The 24365-nt window shown below is 41.4% G+C and overlaps 1 protein-coding gene across 1 annotated transcript in view; it reads right to left on the reverse strand.

Annotated features, from left to right (window-relative positions):
* Positions 1 to 24365, reverse strand: part of NAT8L (N-acetyltransferase 8 like) — a 39958-nt gene that overhangs the window by 9896 nt on the left and 5697 nt on the right. Inside the window, exon 2 of the mRNA XM_072126208.1 lies at positions 19959 to 20123. Coding sequence (XP_071982309.1) covers positions 19959 to 20123 — 165 coding nt within the window. The remainder of the gene's footprint in view (positions 1 to 19958; positions 20124 to 24365) is intronic.

The following is a 24365-nucleotide window of genomic DNA, read 5'->3' on the forward strand; positions in this document are numbered from 1 at the left end:
TAATTTTTAGGCTTGGGTCACACAGATAGGACATACTGCAGAAATTTTGCAGCATGTTTTTATTCTGGCAACTCCTGCATGTGGGGTAAACCCACAGCCTGAACTAACATGCTACAGACTGTGCTACAGATTCTAGTAGCAGCATGTAGATACTGTAACATCAAACCCACTGGTGCTTGTACTGTACAACACAGCAGGTTACGTTCTTAATCTGTAATGTCTTTATTATTTCTCAATGTCCTCTATGACTTGCAAAGCATTACGGAATATGATAACAGTGAACCATTAACCTCCAGCCTCCCAACAGCCCTGCCTGCTTTCCTCTACATATGCATTACATGACAACCATGAAGATGGTCCCTCCCTATATTAAAAGTGCAGACACTAAACAGGACAAAAACAAACAGATAAGAACAATAAGTGTAGTAAACAACTGAGGTCACAATTGAAATATCCTATACGGTACATAATCGCATACACAAAAGGATAGTCAAGAACGAGAGCTAAATATACAGACGTATAGCAAGCGAAGCGCAGACAATAGAGCTAGCAAGAAAATCTTTAAACCAAAAAGAGGAAAGTGCACACAGGGAATTTATTAGAGTATGAAGGGCTCCAGATGAGAGGGGCAGAGCTTGTTAACATTTTCTAGTTTCGAGCAGGATTCACAGATTGCCATGCGAGGTAGATTCAATCAGCAGTCCAGCCACTAGAGCACTGTTCAGACTGCCGACTGAAAGGAATCAGATGATATTCAGCGTCTTCTCAATAAAATGTGGTTCACACCACCTGAGCTGTGCAGCGGGGCGATACATTAATGAAGACCATGCTCCAGTTTTGATGAATCTGCTGCACTCTGCACACTACACAGGCAAACTGCACATAGTACTGATAAATGTGGGTCACTGTGTGTTACCTAATTTCCCAATAAAAAAATAAATTGAAGAGAGCAATGATGGATCCTTCCTTGTTAGTGTATGTTGCTTCAGCCTTGAGAAGTCCGCGCACTGATACTCCGGAAGCAGAGGTCGAGTGAGCTGGTGCATGGATCTGTACAATACTGTCAGCCAAGCATAATGTGGTCCCCAATGTAGCTTATCCATCATTACTTCGGAGCTATCCTTCATAATACCTGGTCTTCTTGTATCCACCCTTGAAGATAGACACTCCAATAGAGAGTTGACCTCTAACATGATTGTCCAGTACTGAAATGGAGCCCCCTGTATGTGACACTATATGATGATATTTGGGTTGTGCTTGAGTTCAATGATGGATAGAAGTTCCCTTTATGTGAGATTGCGCTTCTTATGATACGATGTATTAGACTCTTGTGATTCCATAAGCTCTTGTGATTCCATAAGATCCCGTTACACACAAGTTTTATATTGGTCCATTACAGATGTTATGGACTAGACAGGTTATAAGAAAGGAAAATTTGTATTAACGGTGCTGGAAACATGTGGGATTTCTGATAATGGTTATAAGGTCCAATAGTTGCCTGACCGATATTTAGTCTGTAAAATCCATCCAAGTAAGTCCAGTTATTATAAAAGTTTCTATGTCTATGTTTTCTTCTTCTTGACTGAATTGCCATTTCAGCATAAGGATAAGTATGAATTATTGACATTGTGTATGCATCCAGGTCTTTAGGTGGGATAACGCTCAATCCTTTGGACCTGTGGGGGCCGCAGCCCATGTTTTACCATTATAACTAATGCAATGACTAAGAGTGTCAGTGCACAAAATGCGTTGGCAGCCATTATAGGAGTCTAGATGTTTCTCACTGTCATGAATTAAAGTGGAGTTTTAACAAACATTTATCCATTTTTTTCAGATTCTGAAGTTATTTATCTTTTTGGGACATGTACCCTGGTTCTGAAACGAGGAAGAGGAAGGTGAGCTGAATATCTGCTTATGCGCATGGCTTATCAGTTTTGTTTTTCACACTTTTATTCCCCCACATGGAATTTTTCGCCTTTGTGCCAGGATTATTCATAAATATAAAGTTTTGACTACTTTTCTAAACATCATCTCCCAGCTTTGATCATCCCATCCTATCAATCTCACCCCACATGGTTCCAACTCTGAAGAACTCCAAAGGAAGGCATAAAGGTTATGAACTTTTCTGCATTTTATAGCACCTCTGAAGAACTTCTTCACACCTCGGAAGATAGTTAATCTGTCATATTGAGAATTATTTACTGGCACTTGGTATTTAGCAATAAATATGACCAATATTAGATAACAAAATGGGAAAGTGATAGACCAAATGAGTGGAGTTGAGAAAATATGCACCTAGTTGTACTAGCCTACACCATGACCATGGCGTTAAAGGACATCTAGCACCACATTTAGGGGGTAGACTGTAACCAAATGTATGCTTATTACTGTAGGGGTGATGGGAGAGTCCTCCTGGCACGTTCCAGCACGTCTGCTTCTCCAAAATACAGACTTTATGCAAATGAGCCGGTGGTGCTCACCTCTCCAGTAACCGAGCGCCTCCTGGCTCCATCGGAAGATAATTTATGTGCGCCCCCTAATTGATATTCTCCATTGTCAACAGCAAGTGCCGCAGGAGTGTTTCCAATTTACGCCTTTCCATATCTATTTGGTATAGAGCCCCGTTAGACCCCCATTTTTGTTCCTGTTTCCCTTTGTTTTTTTGCCATTTACCAGCCCTAATTGAGGGGTCTGGTTTTTTGGGAGCTTGGGAGCAGCTAATACCCTACCAACAGTACCACGTTGAAGGACCTTATCCGGATTACCCTTACTACAGGGTTTCATGCAATTGATTATTGCATAAAAGGTGAGCACCCCTTTTCTGCATTTCTTCTATTTCACATTGCCCAACGTTATTACCCGAGGCGCCGTCCACTGTTCGTGTTTTTTATTATTTCTTTGAAAGAAATCTTTATGTCTGGAAAACACAGGAGGGAGCAGGCTGTGCATAATAGCTGGTCTCCCGCTACAAACCGGGCTGTCACTTTAACAGTGCCTGCCCAATCATTGGGACGAGATAGATCGTGCTCATGCAACAACGGCCGGCCTATTAAAACGAGTATTCTCGTCCTATGGTATTATACAGTTAAGAATATTACATGCATTATTGTTTCAATTTCTAGGTCTGTATGTAGTAAAGTGTTTTGTATAAAAAAAAACATTATAAAATAAAAATAAGGTTGAAGCAGAATATCCAACCTTGAAAATAGACGTTCCAACATGGAGAGGGACCTCTAACATGATTGTCCAGTACTGCAATGAAGCCCCCTTTATGTGACACTGTATGATGATATGAGTTGTGTTGGAGCTCAATGATGGATAGACGTTCCCTTTATGTGAGATTGCGCTTCTTATTATATGATGTATTTGAATCTTGTGATTCCATAAGATCTTTTTACACACGTGTTTGTCATTGGTCCATTACAGATGCTCTGGACTGGACAAGTTATAAAAAAAAAAAGTTACATTTGTTTAAATTGTGTTGGAAACATGTGGGACTTCTGATAACGGATATGGGATCCTGGAGGTCCAATAATTACCTGACCGATATTTAGTCTGTAAAATCCATGTTGTCCTGGATGGTAAGTAGTGCACAAGTATTATAAAATTAAGAACAGGAGTGAAAGTTTCTATGTTTATGTTTTCCTCTCCTTGACTGAATTGCCGTTTCAGCGTCAAGTATTTTATTGACATTGTATATACATCCAGGTCTGTAGAAGGGATCACACTCAATCCATTGGACTGTGGGGGCCCAGAATCCTGGTGCACAAAATGCAAAAGCTCCTTTTATTGGAGTCTAGATGTTTTAAAGGAAACCTACCACTTGAAGTGGTAGGTGTAAGATGGAAATACCGAGCACCAGCTCAGGGTGAGCTGGTGCTGGAGCTTATTTTTGTTAGTGTTTTAAACCGCAGTATCGCGGTTTAAAACACTTTTTAAACTTTATAGCCGAAGCTGCTTTGGCCCAGGGAGGTACGCGCTCGGCGCTTACCATGCGCGCGACCGTGCGCGCGGCTACATAGGAAGTAAATGAGAGCCGCGCGCATGGTAAGCGCCGAGCGCGTACCTCCATGCGCCGGCTATAAAGTTTAAAAACACTAACTAAAATAAGCTCCGGCACCAGCTCACCCTGAGCTGGTGCCCGGTATTTCCATCAGAAACCTGCCACTACAAGTGGTAGGTTTCCTTTAATCTGTCATATTGAGAATTATTCACTGGCACTTGTGTATTTAGCAACAAATATGATCAATATTAGATAACAAAATGGGAAAGTGATAAACCAAATGAGTGGAGTTGAGAAAATATGTAGCTAGTTGTACTAGCCTACACCATGAATAAATAGAAGATGGCTATTTAACACCTTAAGAATACGGCCTTAAATGGCCTTGCTTAACTTCCAACAGACATAACCTTTCTTTTTGTTATCTGACATGACTATTTTCCAATAGCTAAATGTTTAGGGTAAATATAGTATAAAGATAAAAATTTATCAACTCTTGGCTGTGGCGGGAGCAGAATAAAACGGCTAATCCGCCACTTCTTTTTTAATTAACTTGGGACTTTGCATGTTAAATGTGGTGCACGGTCCAACTGAGCAATGGAACCCTCATTTCAGTGCAGCAATTTGTGTCGCACAAAATGGCCGCCTGTGACATATATGTGGGGCGGACCCTTCTTAAATACCTGTGCAAGTAGTTTGCACCTAAAATATTGTGCAAAATCCGATAGAAAACTGGCGCAAGAGCCTTAGTAAATGTGCCACAACGAGCGTAAAAAAAAGTAATAACAGAATATTATCTTATTGAAAACTTTACATTGTCTAGGGGATTTTTCATCCTGTACCCCCACAATCAGACCCCCCCCCCCCCCCCTGGGATGTGTTCAGGGCAATCCGATCAATGCTATGGCTTCCCTGGAGTTCGCTCAAGTCAAGTTTTAGCTTACATTTATCCCTTGTGTTAGCCGGATGCTGAAGTTATTTTTTGGGGGGAGGGACCAGTTTACCCCTTTTTCCATTACAGCTCTCCATGCAACATTCTCCCTATACACTGGCCAAAAGGAAGGTGAGCTGAATATTTGCTATTCACTTTTTTTATTTCGCACTGAGTAAACTTATGTGCAAGTTAGTCATCCCCTACACTACCACAAACAAGCCTGCTGAGACACAGGCTGCTGCTGACCTTCCTCCAGGGACTCTTCATACGCTGCTAGCAGGGACCCAGGTAATATGACTTGAACTTATATAAACTACTGAAATGCTGACAAAGTCATTTTTAAACTCAGCATAGCACAGGCTATTGGAGCCTGTCACCACCTAAAAATCACATTCCTGGTGACAGATTCCCTTTAAGAGACATTATTGAGGTCCTGCTGTAGCAGGCGTCTGCACTCCTGATGCTGCTCCCATCTTGCTTGCAGCTGCCTGAGGCAATAGACTCCACTCGGCTGGTGCACCCCTGCAGCTTCCATCTCTGGTTATGAGGTTAAATCATTGGGCTATGCATCCGAAAAACTACAGATTTGGGGGAAACTAAAAGTCACAGCATTCTGTAATGTGAATTCTATGAATAACTACTGTAACTATAACACTTTCTATTTTGTTATATTGGAGTTGTGCTTAATACTACAGCTGCTCTGTGTATATAGGAGCTCATAACTGAGAAAAGATTATCTGTTGAGACGTTCTATACATTGGTGTAGCTATAGTGAGTGCAGGGGGGTAGATATTCTCAGCAAAAATACAAGGGTTATAAGTTGGCCTTGTTACACATTTTGTATTGGGATCCAAATTTTCAAGTTACATCTTGCCCCACCTATGCACCCCACCTATGCCACACGTTCATAAGGGGCGCCCAGGACATGTCCTTATTTTGAGGCTGGTTTTCTCCCCTTGTCTTAGGTGTAGGGTGGTCATATAAGGGCTTATCTGTTGAGAACACAAGGGTCTGGTAATTAAATACAAGTTTCCAGTCCTCATCTCCTCCGGGTCGGGAGGCCCCCATACATTATCTTCCTATTCTTCACACTAACCCTAGATTACCATCTCCTCCTCCTACTGCTGTACATTTCCACTGCTAGCATCTAGAACATACTGGTTATATATACACCACAGGTATACAAAGGCGGGAGGACAAGGTAAACTTTATTCTCACATGTTACGGGTGAACTCAGTCCCCTCACGATGATAGTACACTAAAGGCATCCTATGTAATCCAAGGTTCATTTTCATATCATGTGTAGACAAACAATGGGGGCATTGTAAAAGTTTATATAGCAAATTCCACAGGGTTTTACTCTTCGGAATGTTGTCTTTACTTCAATGTAGCCAGGGCCGGCGCTAGCACTGGGCATACCTGGGCAAGTGCTGGGGGCCCATAGCTGCTGAGGGGGCCCAAATAAGATTTTACATAAGGAATCCATGGGAATGAGGGGGCTGTATGTAATGAATCAATATGGTGAGGGGGGCTTATACAAAATAACCATGAGGGGGCTGTTTGGGATGATAGACCAGGAAATATTTTAGGGAACAGGAGACTGTTTTAGTTTCTGCATATTTTATACTGCCATCTGAGTTCCCTGCAAAGGGGCCCGCTGAGGCTCTGTCGCCCAGGGGCCTACTGAAACCGTGAGCCGACCCTGAATCTAGCCGCGCTGCAATACACGGCAAACTCCAAGGGTAGGTGTGGCGCTGTTTGCTGAAATAATACAGCTACGTTTTTCAAATCCAACACAAATCTGCGCTGCTTTTATGTGAATATATTCAGAATTTTCCTACCTTTAGGCACATGTGGATATGCATATGCGTTGATTGCAGCCAGCAGCATGCACCCTCTATTAAGGCTGAAGTATAATTGTTAGTATATTCTGCTACGTAATGTGGTGTGACTGCAGAACAATATACAGCAGTGTGACCATTGTACTTTACAGAACCCCAGTCCATAATGAAAATGAGTGAGTGCCCCATTACCCGGCACCTTTTATGTTGTACTTTATAATAGAAGTTTTATAGCATTAATCACACACTAATTGCTGCACACCTATACAAATTAATGTGAGACGGAGGATATTAAAGGGAACCTGTCACCAGATTTTACCCCATTAAATTTTACCAGCCCCCTCAGGTAGGATATGAAATGTCCTTTCTAAAATTCCCTCTTTTATGTGAAATCTCACATAAAAATTATCCTTCGAAGCCATGTGAAAATGAGCAGAAATGAGTCATATTTTAACTGAGATGAGTTAAGTTCCGACAACTTGGCTTCTTTGGCTCTGTATCACTTACACATACGCTTTTAGTGTCATATTAAAGTTAAGAATCTCATCTCAAAGATCACATCAGGATTGTGTTTCTGTGTTCCAGAGATATAGGCAGTTAAATAAAGGCAGTTAAATTTTTATCTTCAGCTTGTGTTTCCATCTGCGGGCCAAATATATGAAAAGTGGTGCAAACTGCTTTACTGTGCAGCTTTGCCTCACTCATGTGCATAGTGCACCGGATAATCCGATAGTGGCACACACTCTTGATTCGGTCAATTTTTAGAATGTGACGCAGTTGCACCTTTCTTTTCTGTTTCCAAAAATTCTGTCAAGGGGCTGTAATAAATGTGGAGCAAACTAGGAACAAAAACCTCCACGCCCCTTTAGGTGCACAGTTTTCTAAAGTGTCGGACAAAGTGCAACAGCGATACAATTATGGCGCAAACACTTCAAAAATACATGTGCAAATGCCAAAACACCTAAAGAAAACCCAAAAAACTGGAGCAGACACAATAATATATCTCGGCCTCTGTGTTCAACTGTCTGTCTGTTTCTGTAGCTCACAGAGCCACAATCCGGATTTAATCTGAGATGAGATTCTTATCTTGAATATGACACCAGCAGCATCTTTCTAGGTGCTATAGAACCATAGATAAGCGACACTCCCCCTGCAACCACTAAACTTGACTCATCTCTGTTCATTTTCACATGACTTGGGGGAGGTATATCTCACATAAAAGAGGGAATTCTAGAAAGGACTCTCTCATGAGTCAGGATAGGAGCTGTTTTTGGAATAAAGCAGCCATGTGTTTCAACCTCTGGACAACCCCTTTAAGGCTACGTTCACAAAGGGCTTCCATTAATGGGGCATGGGGCTTCTGCTAGGTTACTGGATGTAAAAGATTAAAGCTAATGTATATATCTGAATGCATGGACTATTCTACAGCAGATGAATACTGAATATATTGACTCATCTGCAGTCTCTAGGTGGTTTCATCTCCCCTGGGTGTTGTGACAGTGTGTCAGCTGCAGGGCATGTAGTAAAGGTTAGGTTACTCGTGTCTGCTCTTTCGTTAGTAATTAACAGGCACAATGAAAGCAGAGGCAGAAATGATTAATCTACAAGCTCCTCGCTGCTTAGTAAATCAGTGGACAAGATTTCCGGTGAGGTTTCGCGCCTGGTTAATCCCCTCATATTCAAATTAGATGCAAGATGAAAGGTGATAAGACTCGGCCTGGAGGGGTGCAGAAAAAATATCACTTCTAAGACTCCGTTCACATGGTATTTTTTCTTTCTATTTGACAATATAGACATTTGGACTATACTGAGCTGCACATAGTGTTAGGTATTGTCCCTGGAAAGCTGTGTAAGAGCTGTGGTAGTAGCAGCAGGATTGTGAAAATGGATTTACCCTATATACTCGAGTATAAGCCGACCCAAGTAAAAGCCGAGGCCCCTAATTTTCCCACAAAAACCTGGTAAAACCTATATTTATTTTACTTGAGTATAAGCCGAGTTTGGGTTTTCAGCACATTTTTTGTGCTGAAAAACTAGGCTTATATTCGAGTATATATAGTATGTTAGAGGATTGTAGCCTCTTTCAGTGCACAGGGATTGTGTCCTCACACTGCTGAGCTCTTAGCTCTGTGAAATGAATCCGCTCTACTGCCTCCCTCCTCTGCTTTGAGTGACTACTGAAGTATTCAATCAAAACCCAGCTACAGTATAGCCCCTTGCTGATCACTGGTCACATATACGATCTCAGTCGGGTTCTCCTGCCTACAGGATGTGTATATAGCGTTTTCTTTTTTACTTTTCACTTGTACTTCTCTGTACCATGAGTAAGGACATTATGGTCTAAAACGCATAGGTGGGAGGTAGTCATGACATATTTGACGTATTCATCCTGTGCCCACGCATGCGCAGTGACTCGGCTCGCTGCCAAAAAAAAGTTACTGCGCATTTGTGGCTGAATAGCTGAAGAGCGCTTCAGGGACGCACCCGGAGGTAAGACTTAAAGGGCTACAGGGGTCTCTGAAGTTCATCTGCATAAACAATAGATAAAGTTTTTAGTTCAGTAGTTAGTTATAGGGAAAAGTTTAGGTCAAGCCAGTGCAGGGCTTAGTAGACAGAAAGGTATCTACCATCAGGAATAGTGTATCAATTAGTGAATTCCTGATGGTAGGTTTCCTTTAAGGTGAAACTTTATGTCTAACTTGGTAAATGTTGCTCTAGGTTGGCCAAGTTCTTCCAGCGATCAGCAGTATACGATGAGGGAACCCGACAGGAAGTGTTTCATTTTCCTGCAGCACCTCCACAGAACACATAAATAATCCAATGGATCTTATTAATGGCCATTGGCTTCTGTCTTGTCCCAGGTCAGGTCATCCTTTCCTTCCCAGTTTGTTTGCTACCGCTGCTACTACTGTAGGGAGATGATAGTCCTGACACTGAATTATTTATATAGCAATCCTCATTTATCATAGTCCAGAACTGGAGGCGGTTGTCACCCAACTAACCTGCTCTGCAGATGGCGAGATACAGAGGGAGAGAGAATAAAAAAAAGTGCATCTTCTGCGATTATTTCTCTTCTGCCACCACTAACCATGCAAAATGTTTCAGGATTACTTCATTCTCAGCTGTGTACATATTTCTTTAGAAGTTTCTCAATCGAAAAAGTTCAAATTTGCTGCTCTATCCTACCTATGTATCTCCATGGTTACAGACTACAAATGAACAGTGAGTAGTCCGATCTTGATGGTCATACACATTACACTTGTCTTGCTATCTGTATTTGGCAGGACCAGCCAACCATGTTATGTGTATGGGGGGTCTCCTGATTCTTCTCCGAAGGCAGATTTTGGGAGAGATAAGACAAGGACATTAGATTAGAAACATGAACAATCCTTTGTTCCCTTAACAGGCGTCTGTCAGTGCCTTCGGCTACATTCAATATTGTTTTGTATATGTTCAGCGTATTCCCTAGGGGTGTACACTAAGTGTACCTATAGACATACGTTTACTAGACACCCTTTTTGCCTCCATCTGCTCAGTATACCGTGTATACTATGTGAAACACAGGATGGAGAGAGGCACCAAGCTACATCTTTCTATACTGCCCCCTACTGTTGATTGACATATACGCTCAGCAGAAGCCAATGGAGGCAATAGGAGACAAATACAATGTAAAGCATCCAGTCCCCAGCCTCCGCTGAGTGTACGCTAGGGGAAGTCCCAAGTGATGTCACTGTCCATATAAGGAGCACTGCTTGCTGCCAATGTTTACTCCTTGCACTTTCAAGGGGGAAGGGAGTAACAGGACGACATATTCCTCAGTATGTGCCTATACTTGGATATGTCCTAGCCTCTGTTGTAAGGATACATCGGGAATCTGCCTGATGGATCGTCTGCAATGCAATGTGAACATAGCCTTAGCTCTCCACTCTGCTATCGTGTGTATAGATAGTGGGTGAGATGGAAGTGGTTAATACCTTCCTCCTTGTACGGTCTTTGGGATACGCCTGCATACATTTTATGGACATTTATATAGAAAAAAAGTTTTACAAAGAAAAATAATTTTAATCACCACTGTTGCAGAGATCCCTTCTTTACTTGCTCAGTTAATGCCTGACTGCAGCATCCAGTCTACACCGGGTCTGTTGTCTGTAACCAAGGAGACACAAAGATCTGCAGGATACCTGTTTGGAAGACTTTTAGGCAAGGCAATCAGTGTAATTTTCAACATGTAATGTAAACTTATGTTGCACATAATAAAGCAGGATTTGGCAGGGTTTTAGTAAAGAAGGTAGGGTATGTGGATGTACAGTGTTTGGTAGACTATTTGTTTATGTTAAGATGTGTTATGTGTATTTTAAATGGGCTTGGTCCCCTAAAAATCATTGCTTCTGGGACAAAAACGTCACAATATATTGCATCCATGTATTACATTTATCCATGTAAACATTTTTTGTTCAATGGGGCACTACATAATTCTCTGGTTACCTGCTGTATGAGTTCATATGGGTTGGGAGGGAGAAGTCATGACATGAAATTTAGCTCTATAATCCACTATGGAGATTTGGACCCTGGTTGTCCTAGTCATAGACTAGCCATCTATTTACTGCATGGATAGACATTCATTTAAAGCAGGGGTCTCAAACTCGCGGCTCGCGGGACAACTGCGGCCCGCGGGACAACATTTTGCGGCCCCCACCTAGAAAAGCACCGCCCGCCGTGTATTCACGGCGGCGGTCGGGTCGCGCTGCATGGAGAGGGCTCACGGGTTGAGCCCTCTCTATAGCCGGTAAGTCTTTGCTGCATATTGCAGCAAAGGCTTACCGGTAACACCCGCGATCGGTGCCAGCACCGATCGCGGGTGCTTTCACAGCGATGGCTGCCGGCAATGCTGCCGGCAGCCTCAAAAAGATAGCGGCGCATGGGCGCCGCCATCTTACCTGGGATCGCCGCTCCCCTTGACGTCATCGGGGGGGCGGCGATCTGTCTCCATGGTAGCCTCGGGTCTTCCGAAGACCCGAGGCTATTTCGTTTTAACCCCTTCATTACAATGTGCTGATAGCACATTGTAATGAATGAGGAGGAAAATCCCCATATACTGCCATACTGTAGTATGGCAGTATATGATAGGATCGATCAGACAACCTAGGGTTAAAGTACCCTAGGGAGTCTGAAAAATAGTATAAATAAAAAAAAGTTAAAAAAAAAAAATTATAATAAAAAAACATTAAATTTCAAATCACCCCCCTTTCCCTAGAACTGACATAAATATAAATAAACAGTAAAAATCATAAACACATCAGGTATCGACACGTCCGAAAATGCCCGATCTATCAAAATATGATAACGTTTTTTACAATGCGTTTAACCCCGTTACGGAAAATAGCGACCAAAGTCGAAAATGGCACTTTTTTGCCATTTTGAAAAATATAAGAAAATCTATAAAAAGTGATCAAAAGGTCGTACAGTCCTAAAAATGATATCATTGAACATATTATTAAATTTAGCAAAAAATGACACCACCCACAGCTCCGTACAACCAAGTATAAAAAAGTTATTAGCGCCAGACGTTGGCAAAATAAAAAAAAATAATTTTTGTACAGGAGGTTTTAATTTTTGTAAATGTATGAAAACATTATAAATCCTATACAAATTTGGTATCCCCTTAATCGTACCAACCCAAAGAATAAAGTAGACATGTCATTTGGGGCGCTCAGTGAAAGACGTAATATCCAAGCCCACAAGAAAATGGCATGAATGCATTTTCATTGCATTTGGAATTTTTTTCCCGCTTCCGAGTACATGGCATGTAATATTTAATACCATCATTATGAAGTGCAATTTGTTACGCAGAAAACAAGCCCTCACACAGCTCTTTACGTGTAAAAATAAAAAAGTTATAGATTTTTGAAGGTGGGGAGTGAAAAATGGACATGAAAAAACAGGAAAGGGCCCGTAACCGGTTAATCCCCTTCCCTCCGGTACTTGAAGAAGATGAAGTCGCCGCTCTGAACGCACTTGGTGCAGGTCAGAGCGGCGACTTCATCTTCTTCGATGGGAGGGACACGGGGAGGCAAGTACCGGGGGGGAGGGGGGGATGGAGTGTCCCTGACTGGGCTCAGTGCGGTCGGAGCTTGGGACCCCTCGGTGCACAGGACACGTTCATAGAGAAAACACGTCTCCCCGCTCGGGGCTTTCCTTGCGCTGGGAGACGCCATGACATTTGAATCTGAATAATGATATTTTGTAAGCGCATTTTGTGTGGAAAACTTGATGCGGCCCAGCCTTACCCAGAATCTACCTCCAGCGGCCCCCAGGTAAATTGAGTTTGAGACCCCTGATTTAAAGGGCATCTACCACCAGGATAAAGGACTGTATGCAAATGAGCCTGAGGGGCTCCAGTCTCCATAGGTGTTAATGGAGCATGGAGCCCCTCAAGCTCATGTGCATACAGTCCTTCATCCTGGTGGTAGATGTCTTTTAAATGGCTGCATTGCAATACCACATTTCCCCAACAGTGGCCACTAGAGATAGGATGTCTAATCATAGAGAATCCAGAGTGGCAGCGATCATCTGATCACCTTGCTACATTTTATTTATTCTATTAGTAGCCACATGTAGCAGTCATAGATTCCATTTGTGCAGTACTACAAAGAACAGCAACTCTGTATATTACTACCAGGATAACCCTTTATTGGAAACAGATCTTTACAACAACACATAACTGAAGGGCCAGCACTCACTAGTGCATACATATAAGCCGTGCCCACCTTCTTCCAGAAGCTGGATTTCTGTGTGTTAGCATAGGCCTATCATTATGCGGAAATCAGCAAATCTAATTTCTACCCGGGCAATCATACCTACTGTCAATTTATAGCAGAGCGCTCTGGTAAATGTGTCTCTGTTAGAGCCGCTTTAAATTAACTTAGTTTTATAAATGAGCCGCCAGAGGTAAAGCAAATGCAGAAGCAAAAGGAGATATTCATTGGCAGAGTGATGTGAGCCTAGACAAGAAGTCTGGTCATTAGGTCACGGCCAGTGTGAACGGAGTCTTACTACCCGTACAAGTGTGTCCGTGAAGTATACAAATTGCTTGATTCCGTCTCGTTGTTATATCATATAGTAGCTCTGAGCTATTTATGGTCAGCTTTAAGGCGTTGCACCTCCTACTTCTTCTTGTGCTACAACATTCATGCGCAGAAGACCTAATCCTGAGTATTATGTGACTACCTTTTCATCCTTAGGAGCTCAAACCACAATTGATCAGAAATTGATGGCACATATCTGTCAAGTATTCATTTCAGATGAGTTTCCCGGACCCTAAAGCCCGTTGCCCACAAGCGAGTTCGGTCCATGATACTTGCTTCGTGCACTAACAGGATTTCAAAGACCAAACCTTGAATGGACTGAACTGACATGTTGTCCAGCAATAAGAGGTCCAGTCCGGGAAAATCCACCAACACTTGGAGCAAGTTTCTCAGACTGAACTTGCTCGCAGGCAACCGGCCTTAGGTGGATATTTTGGTGGGCATTTGGTCAACAACAAGAGAACATTAGAAGAAATAAAGAGTCATAGGATCCAGATATTACAACCTAAGATAGTTTGGACATAGGACATATGGCAGCTATTCCAATTTCTCAGGGATGGAGTTCATATAACTCTCCAGTTATTCCGGTCTATATCATACATCTAGCCGCTTTGCAACAATGCAGCGAAAGGATGGCTCAAGGTAACAGGAAATTTCCTTTTAGGATGTCATTTGAGCGAGTGGTGAAGATATCCAGATAAAAATTCCTGGAGCTGTAATATTGTACATTTTGTTAAGGAAGAATGCTTAGGAGTTATCTGAGTCCTATCTAGCGCATATATGAGGAATCATATATATAGACTGTGCTACCTGGTGTCTTCTTTAGCCATTGCAGGAGACACTTGTACATTTCCCCCATGGAGGGGTGTTGGGGGTTTAGTGAAATCCACTATAGCTGGCAAACATTATGACCTCTAGTATAATCAGATGATATGGACACAGGACTAAAGAGTCTACAGCTGCAACAGTGCAGTAAATTAATACAGCATGGAACATGTCATACTGATGGTAGAATCCCTTTATTTGCCCCAATATTTTGAGGCTGAGGGCTATAATAGGATAGCAATAGGATGGGAGCTATAGCAATAAGATAGCAGTAGGCTGAGGGCAATAGTAATAGGATAGTAGTAGGCTGAGGGCTATAGTAATAGGATAGCTGTAGGGTGAGGGCTATAGTAATATGATAGCTGTAGGCTGAGGGCTATAGTAATAAGATAGTGGTAGACTGAGGGCTATACTAATAGGATAGTGGTAGACTGAGGGCTATAGTAATAGGATAGTGGTAGACTGAGGGCTATAGTAATAGGATAGCTGTTGGCTGAGGGCTATAGTAATATGATAGTGGTAGACTGAGGGCTATAATAATAGTATAGTGGTAGACTGAGGGCTATAATAATAGTATAGTGGTAGACTGAGGGCTATAGTAATATTATAGTGGTAGACTGAGGGCTATAGTAATAGGATAGCTGTAGACTGAGGGCTATAGTAATAGGATAGCGGTAGACTGAGGGCTCTAGTAATAGGATAGTGGTAGTCTGAGGGCTATAGTAATAGGATAGCTGTAGTCTGAGGACTATAGTAATAGGATAGCTGTAGGCTGAGGGCTATAGTAATAGGATAGCTGTAGGCTGAGGGCTATAGAAATAGGATAGCTGTAGGCTGAGGGCTATAGAAATAGGATAGCTGTAGGCTGAGGGCTATAGAAATAGGATAGCTGTAGACTGAGGGCTATAGTAATAAGATAGTGGTAGACTGAGGGCTATAGTAATATGATAGCTGTAGACTGAGGGCTATAGTAATAAGATAGTGGTAGACTGAGGGCTATAGTAATAGGATAGCTGTAGACTGAGGGCTATAGTAATAGGATAGCTGTAGACTGAGGGCTATAGTAATAGGATAGCTGTAGGCTGAGGGCTATAGTAATAAGATAGTGGCAGACTGAGGGCTATAGTAATAGGATAGCTGTAGACTGAGGGCTATAGTAATAGGATAGCTGTAGGCTGAGGGCTATAGTAATAGGATAGCTGTAGACTGAGGGCTATAGTAATATGATAGCTGTAGACTGAGGGCTATAGTAATAGGATAGCTGTAGGCTGAGGGCTATTGTAATAAGATAGTGGTAGACTGAGGGCTATAGTAATATGATAGCTGTAGACTGAGGGCTATAGTAATAGGATAGCTGTAGACTGAGGGCTATAGTAATATGATAGCTGTAGACTGAGGGCTATAGTAATAGGATAGCTGTAGGCTGAGGGCTATTGTAATAAGATAGTGGTAGACTGAGGGCTATAGAAATAGGATAGCTGTAGGGTGAGGGCTATAGTAATATGATAGTGGTAGACTGAGGGCTATAATAATAGTATAGTGGTAGACTGAGGGCTATAGTAATATGATAGCTGTAGACTGAGGGCTATAGTAATAGGATAGCTGTAGACTGAGGGCTATAGTAATAGGATAGCGGTAGACTGAGGGCTCTAGTAATAGGATAGTGGTAGTCTGAGGGCTATAGTAATAGGATAGCTGTAGTCTGAGGGCTATAGTAATAGGATAGCTGTAGGCTGAGGGCTATAGTAATAGGATAGCTGTTGGCTGAGGGCTATAGAAATAGGATAGCTGTAGGCTGAGGGCTATAGAAATAGGATAGCTGTAGGCTGAGGGCTATAGAAATAGGATAGCTGTAGACTGAGGGCTATAGTAATAAGATAGTGGTAGACTGAGGGCTATAGTAATAGGATAGCTGTAGGCTAAGGGGTATAGTAATAAGATAGTGGCAGACTGAGGGCTATAGTAATAGGATAGCTGTAGACTGAGGGCTATAGTAATAGGATAGCTGTAGGCTGAGGGCTATAGTAATAGGATAGCTGTAGACTGAGGGCTATAGTAATATGATAGCTGTAGACTGAGGGCTATAGTAATAGGATAGCTGTAGGCTGAGGGCTATTGTAATAAGATAGTGGTAGACTGAGGGCTATAGTAATATGGTAGCTGTAGGCTGAGGGCTATAGTAATAGGATAGTGGTAGACTGAGGGCTATAGTAATATGATAGCTGTAGGCTGAGGGCTATAGTAATAGGATAGTGGTAGACTGAGGGCTATAGTAATAGGATAGCTGTAGACTGAGGGCTATAGTAATAGGATAGCTGTAGGCTGAAGGCTATAGTAATATGATAGCTGTAGGCTGAGATCTATAGTAATAGGATAGCTGTAGTCTGAGGGCTATAGTAATATGATAGCTGTAGACTGAGGGCTATAGTAATAGGATAGCTGTAGGCTGAGGGCTATAGTAATAGGATAGTGGTAGACTGAGGGCTATAGTAATAGGATAGTGGTAGACTGAGGGCTATAGTAATAGGATAGTGGTAGACTGAGGGCTATAGTAATAGGATAGCGGTAGACTGAGGGCTATAGTAATATGATAGCTGTAGACTGAGGGCTATAATAATAGGATAGCTGTAGGCTGAGGGCTATTGTAATAAGATAGTGGTAGACTGAGGGCTATAGTAATATGATAGCTGTAGGCTGAGGGCTATAGTAATAGGATAGTGGTAGACTGAGGGCTATAGTAATATGATAGCTGTAGGCTGAGGGCTATAGTAATAGGATAGTGGTAGACTGAGGGCAATAGTAATAAGATAGTGGTAGACTGAGGGCTATAGTAATATGATAGCTGTAGGCTGAGGGCTAAAGTAATAGGATAGTGGTAGACTGAGGGCTATAGTAATAGGATAGTGGTAGACTGAGGGCTATAGTAATAGGATAGTGGTAGACTGAGGGCTATAGTAATAGGATAGTGGTAGACTGAGGGCTATAGTAAAAGGATAGTGGTAGACTGAGGGCTATAGTAATAAGATAGTGGTAGACTGAGGGCTATAGTAATATGATAGCTGTAGGCTGAGGGCTAAAGTAATAGGATAGTGGTAGACTGAGGGCTATAGTAATAGGATAGTGGTAGACTGAGGGCTATAGTAATAGGATAGTGGTAGACTGAGGGCTATAGTAATAGGATAGTGGTAGACTGAGGGCTATAGTAATAGGATAGTGGTAGACTGAGGGCTATAGTAAAAGGATAGTGGTAGACTGAGGGCTATAGTAATAAGATAGTGGTAGACTGAGGGCTATAGTAATAGGATAGCTGTAGTGGTAGCATGATGCCTTTAGTAATAAGTTAGCAGTAGATTGTAGGCTATATAAAAGATGTCAGATCCCAATTAAAAATGTTGTGTCTTGTCCCATATCCTAAGGTTTACTCTATATGCTTGAGTACAAGGGTGACATAAAATAGTGCCAATTTCACAAATGGATTTTCTTGAATAAATCTTCTGTTTAGCTGCAGTTAATGAAGTTCTCATACTGAAAACTTTTGTAAGGCATCCAGTAACTAGCCGGATCAGGAACCAGGGGGCCCTCATATAGGGAAACACGCTGACAGATTCCCTTTAAAGTACAACTATACACATAGCAAGAACTAATAATAACAATGTTAAATTTAGAAGCGTAAAATTTCCCAGATCTTGACAAGTCTGAAGATATTTCACTGTATTTACTGTGTAATTTTCTATTGTATTAGCCCCGACCACATCATAAATAGATGATAAAAAGGAGATGATAGACATGGTAGCTAGGACATAAATAGAGAATAGACATTTTAATATTGAGAAATAATGATAGAAGATGATAGATACATAGATAGACAGAGAGATATGAGAAAATGATAGAGAGATATAAAATTGAAGATGATAACTAGAAGATAGATAGTTATATGATAGATCGGAGATGATAGACAGACATAAGATGATAGCTAGAAGATAAATAGATACTGTAGATAGATAATAGATACATTGTCATTATAAAGTTACATTGTAACTTTATAAATTTTCTCCTGTTTTCACATATATCCCATTAGTCCATCATCATAACCTGCAGTCCTGTGTACAACCAAATAGAACCCATCATATTCCAAAAAATGTAAAAATGATATACCTGACTCTTTGAGAACACATATAATATATATATATATCCAGAATTAGGCAGCACTCGATTATAAGGGTGAAAATCGAGGGTGATGTTTATACCATTGCAATGGAATAAACATCAACCTTGATTTTTCACCTTATAATCGAGTGCTGCCTATTTCTGGATGTATCCAATTGGATCTTTTTGCCAAAGATCTATATATATATATATATATATATATATATTCATTTTTGCATACCCAACTTTGCAGAACTAAGGGAATCTACCATATGCTTTTATGCATCATGAACCAAACATACCTTGAGAATGCTGTAGCTACACTGATGCAGAAACATCTTGTTTAATCCTTGAGCTGAGTGGTTTTTCAGAAAAAACAATTACAATGATAATGAGGCTCTGATTCTCCTGTGGCTGCGACTGCGCTTCTCCTCTTACCCCAATTATACACTGCTCGAGCCTTGTCCTGCCTAGTATAAGCTGAGAATACGTCATCACTGTGTTGTTCCTGACAGACAGAAGTAATCAACCGCTGCACCATCCCTTGAATTGTATTGTTTTTTGAGCAGGGATTAAACAAGATATGTTTCTGCATCAGTGTCGTTACAGCATTCTCAAGGTATGTTTGGTTTACAATGCATAAAAACAAATGGTAGATTTGTTAGATTGATAGATTTGTTAGACTCACATAAACTTGTGGTTGTACTGTCCCTTTATGAAATTATTCAGATATTCTAGTGAACCCATCCCTACACCCCCCTACAATTAAAGTGACATACATCAATATCTACCCCCTCTTTTGGCCAATAACGATAAGTAAATAAACACATACCTACCTTCCGGGCTCATTCTCCATCCTGGATATGTGAGCGCTTGTAGCTTTGTCTTGTAGTCAGATATACACAGAAAATAACCATAAAATCAGGATTGTATCCTAGCCTAGACAGAACAGCATGCATGGAGGAGAGTCCTGGACATAGTTATAGAAAAAGATGGAAAGATGTCTGTGCCAGTTCTCAGCGTTGACTCGAAGCAAGAATAAAATGCCTGGTTTTGGGGGTGATAGGGGGCTCAGCGTAGAATGTTCCTTTATGGTAGAGGGGGGGGGGGGAGGGGGTTATACTCACCTGGCTGTTTCATGTAATATTGTTCAATATCAGACATGTCCGTGCGTAGAGAACACTCGAGGTGGTGGAGGATAATTTTTCTACTGTAGTAGTATCTCATGCCCAATAGCATGATGGGCATACAGCACGCCAGCATCAAGGAGTTGGTCACAACAAAGCATATTACTATGGAGATAAGGAAGAGAAATAAACGATACCTGTCAGAAAAGAGAATTTAGTGTTGATTTCGGAATAGAAAATCCCAAATAACAAGAATTACAGAGCACAGGTTACAGGTGACAGAAGGCAACGGACAATAACCATTCTAATAACAAGAGAACAAACACTTATACACAGATATCATCACATGGATGTAACAGAGATGAGTTTGTCAGTAGCGTCACTCATCATGTGGTCAAACTTAAAAAGTAGCCCAAAAATATAATGACAAATTCAGCTCTGCTACTTCAGTAAGGTAATTGACATTTCTGTTTGATATCTTTAAATCCCTTAATAAAATGTGAACCAAACCTGGTTGTTTCACAAAACCATATCCCATATTTTCAAATTTTTGTACATTTTTACATAATTTTCTGCGTTGCTATTATAGTCCTCCAAACTGGTCATAGATCTGAGATATTTAGTGGGATCTTTCCGTATTCTTAAATGGAATCTGTCACCAGGAATGTAATTTTTGGCTTGTGACAGGTTCCAATAGCCTATTTTTAGAAATGCCTTTGTCAGTATTCTGAATACAGCCACTACTTTATAGAAAATTATTTCACAGTACTTGGCTCCCTGCCAGCAGCATCTAGTGAGTCCCAGGGAGAATGGGGGACAGCTTCAACCTTTGTGTGCCTGTGTCTCCTCATGCATTCTTCCTCTATTCCACACCATAGAAGAAGATGGAGGAGTGTGGAGGAGAAGCTTCAGCTGCCTTCCCCCAGGATTCACCACATGCTGCTGGAAGGGAGGCAGGTAATGTGAAATAAACTTATATAAACTACTGAAATAATGCAGAATGCTGTCAAATGCATTTTCACCAGCTAAAGTTACATTCTTGTTGATAGGTTCCCTAATATCTTTTATTAGACATGCCCCTGCATTTGCCTTCTTTGATAGCTTTAGCCTTTCCTGTTCTCACCATACTGCCCTCTGTATATATACAAAGCTTTCACTCTCTCCCTGCCCGTTGCATCTACCACTGCGTCTTTCTTCTCACTGTCCATCCTCACTGACAAAGACAGGAAGAGGGGAGAGGGAGGGAGTAGGATGAGTGATCTCCTGCTACAGCTCCTCCTATTCAGCTGAATTCAGACATGTGAACAAAGAATCATGGAGAGTCTGCACACAGTACAAAAGAAAGTAGTAGGACTTCTGAATCACTTGTTGAACATTCAGAAATTATCCACAAGTAAAGGCACATGGGCAACTTATCTAAAAGAGTGGCCAACCCCTTTAAACTGACTATACACAATCCTGGGGAACCCAACTATATCACCAAGAAGTCCCTAATGTGATGTCTAAGGGATCATTCAGGGAATTAGGCTTTTACAGCTTTTACTGTATGGTCAAAATGACATGGTCCATTGGTACAGTCAGGGAGATACCAAATATATAGGTTTTATTATATTTTAATACATAGAAAAAATGTAAACCTTTTGTGCAAAATATGTCACCATATTCTTATGCCAATAAGATGTTTTATGTTTCGGTGTACGAACCTTTGTAAGGTATAATTTTTTTGCGGAATGAGCTGAAGTTTTCATTTCTACCATTTTGAGGACTCTATCACTTTGTATCAAAATTTTAGGTGTTCTGAAAGTGCCCGTTGACCACCGGGAAGAATTGTTTTTTGTTAAAATTTTGATCAGTCAATATTTTGGGACACGCCAATTTTAAGCACGTTTATGATTGAGTTTGTGTTCTAGGAAATGGGGGGGGGTGATATAAACTTTATTTATCTTTTAACTTTTTATTATTTACTACTATTTTTAAGGCTTTAAGTGGCCTAGGGACCTGATTGCTGATACCATATGCTGCAATATGGCAGTATTCCATATATGGACATTTTGCAAGTCTGTATCTATCTGCCTCGGCACCCCCAATGACGCTTGGGGGGGGGGGGGAGAGAATGATTTTACCGAAGATAATCCCTCTCCATAACCCCTTTAGCAACACCATGACTTACTATTCCGTCATTGGACTTACTATTCCTCCAGGGTCTGGAGGTTTGTTCTTAAGTTGAATTTGTATGTAAGTCGAAACTTTATATTTTATAATTGAAGTTCTAGACAAATTTTTTTCTTTTGTCCCAGTGACAATTGGAGTTTCAAAATTTTTGCTGTAATTGGACCAAGGATTATCAATAAAGCTTCATTACAGACACCTTACAGCTGATCATTGCAGCCTGGAACAATAGTAAAGCATCAAGAGAGCTCCACCAGAGGTCACAGGGGGCAGAGGGGTCCGTCTGTAACTATGGGTTGTCTGTAAGTCAGGTGTTCTTAAGTAGGGGACCGCCTGTATTAAGTTTATCATTATAATGATCATGCAGAATGTTAAAGAGAATCTGTCACCACGTTTTCTCAGTTACAGCTAGTGACAGGTTACCTATTATCCTTATTAACTAACTGACACCCATTTTTAGCTAAAAAATGCTTCCCTCACTTCCCCATAAATCAACTTTATCTTATATACCCTGGCATCAGCCAGAGCGTGTCCTGCTCAGCTGACCCTTCCAGCTACTCCTAGCCATGTGCCATAGAGAGTGATGTCATCTAAGCTCCCGTTACATCTGTAACATCTACCCCGTGTATGTATCTGATTACTTGACATCACAGCAGCCTCCATGGATGGGGAGTAGTCAAAGTCCAGGGACGCTGCTGTGATGTCTATTGATGGTACAAAGAGCCGGCTCATTTGTGTGAACAACGTGAGCTGGCTCACCTCAGTGAGCCGATGGCTCAATAAACCCTGCCCTAAACGTCTCACCACGTTCCCTTTAACCCGATAGAATCGAGTTAAAAGTGGAGTGGTGTGGGGGGACTGATTGGCCTGCTGCTCTCTATTATAAATTTAATAGGGAGCCGTTCAGGAGCCAAAAGAGCTGGCTCTTCTTACTGAGCAGAGCTTAATGAGCTAGCTCGCTAAGAAGAGCCGGACTTCCCATCACTAGTGATTTCATGTGATCAGATACATACAGGGTAGACATTACAGATGTAACAGGATCTTATATTACATCACCCTGTCCACCTGACTTTAAGTGCCCAATGAGGTAACAGAGCTCTCAGTGTTCCATACAGCAGTATGTCCTAGCATTGAGACCTGTCAATCAGGAACAAAGAGGCAGGACAACGCAAGTAACTACTGAATATGAAGGGCCTTATTGGACTCACTTAGTGTCAATAAACTCATTTGAGGTGAGTGGCATAAAAATCTATTTTTTAACATTACAGCCATGGAAAGGAACCATTTAGAAATAAGAGCCATGCTTTTTAGTCATAGTTTTTAATGAAGTATTTATTTTGGGTGAGTGTAATTTCAATGACAGGTACTCTTTTATTACAACCACATCCTCTAATGAGGAATTTGTCCTACACCTTCAAATCCCACTCAAAAAAACTAAAGATCTGCAGCTATGTCCTCACACTGCTGTGCTTTGAGTGGCCCCACAGCCCCCTCCCCTCTGCTCTGAGTAAAAGCTGTAGCAGGCTTCTAAACAGATACTACAGCAGTCACTTACAGCAGAGTATAGGAGCTAAGGTAACAGCAGTGTGAGGACATGTAAAAAGCTACAATTCTAGAATATTAACACATTCTACATAAACAACACACACACTATGGTTTTACAGAGCCAATAGCTAACACACTATGGAAATGTTCTGTGGTTAGAACCAATGACCTATGTACACGTTTATAAATTCATATTTGATGCACAGTTTAATATTATCTCTCATATCCTAGAGCAGTGATGGCGAACCTTTTAGAGACAGAGTGCCCAAACTACAACAAAGACCCGCTTATTTATCGCAAAGTGCCAACACAGAAATTTAATTTGTGATTTATACTCGCTTCTCTGTCACAGTTCTCATTGATACCAGCCCCTGAGGCACCAATACAGCAGAAAATAGTCCCAGGCAGCGCTGTCACTTTAATATAGCTCTGTGCACAGCAAGTCCTGGGCTGTCTGGGACTGCAGGAAGATACCTGGAGTCATCTCTGGTGATAGCCTGAGTGCCCACAGAAAGGGCTCCGAGTGCCACCTCTGGCACCAGTGCCATAGGTTAGCCATCACTGTCCTAGAGGAAGCATCTGATAAAGTCTCAGTGTTTGTTACATAACAAAATGCAAGAGAAAACTTACTAACAAAACTTCTGCCGAACCGGCATATCCAGATCTACAAACTCTGCGTAACCTACTTTCTTA

Source organism: Engystomops pustulosus, chromosome 1 (assembly GCF_040894005.1).
Source record: "Engystomops pustulosus chromosome 1, aEngPut4.maternal, whole genome shotgun sequence".
Lineage (NCBI taxonomy): Eukaryota > Metazoa > Chordata > Amphibia > Anura > Leptodactylidae > Engystomops > Engystomops pustulosus.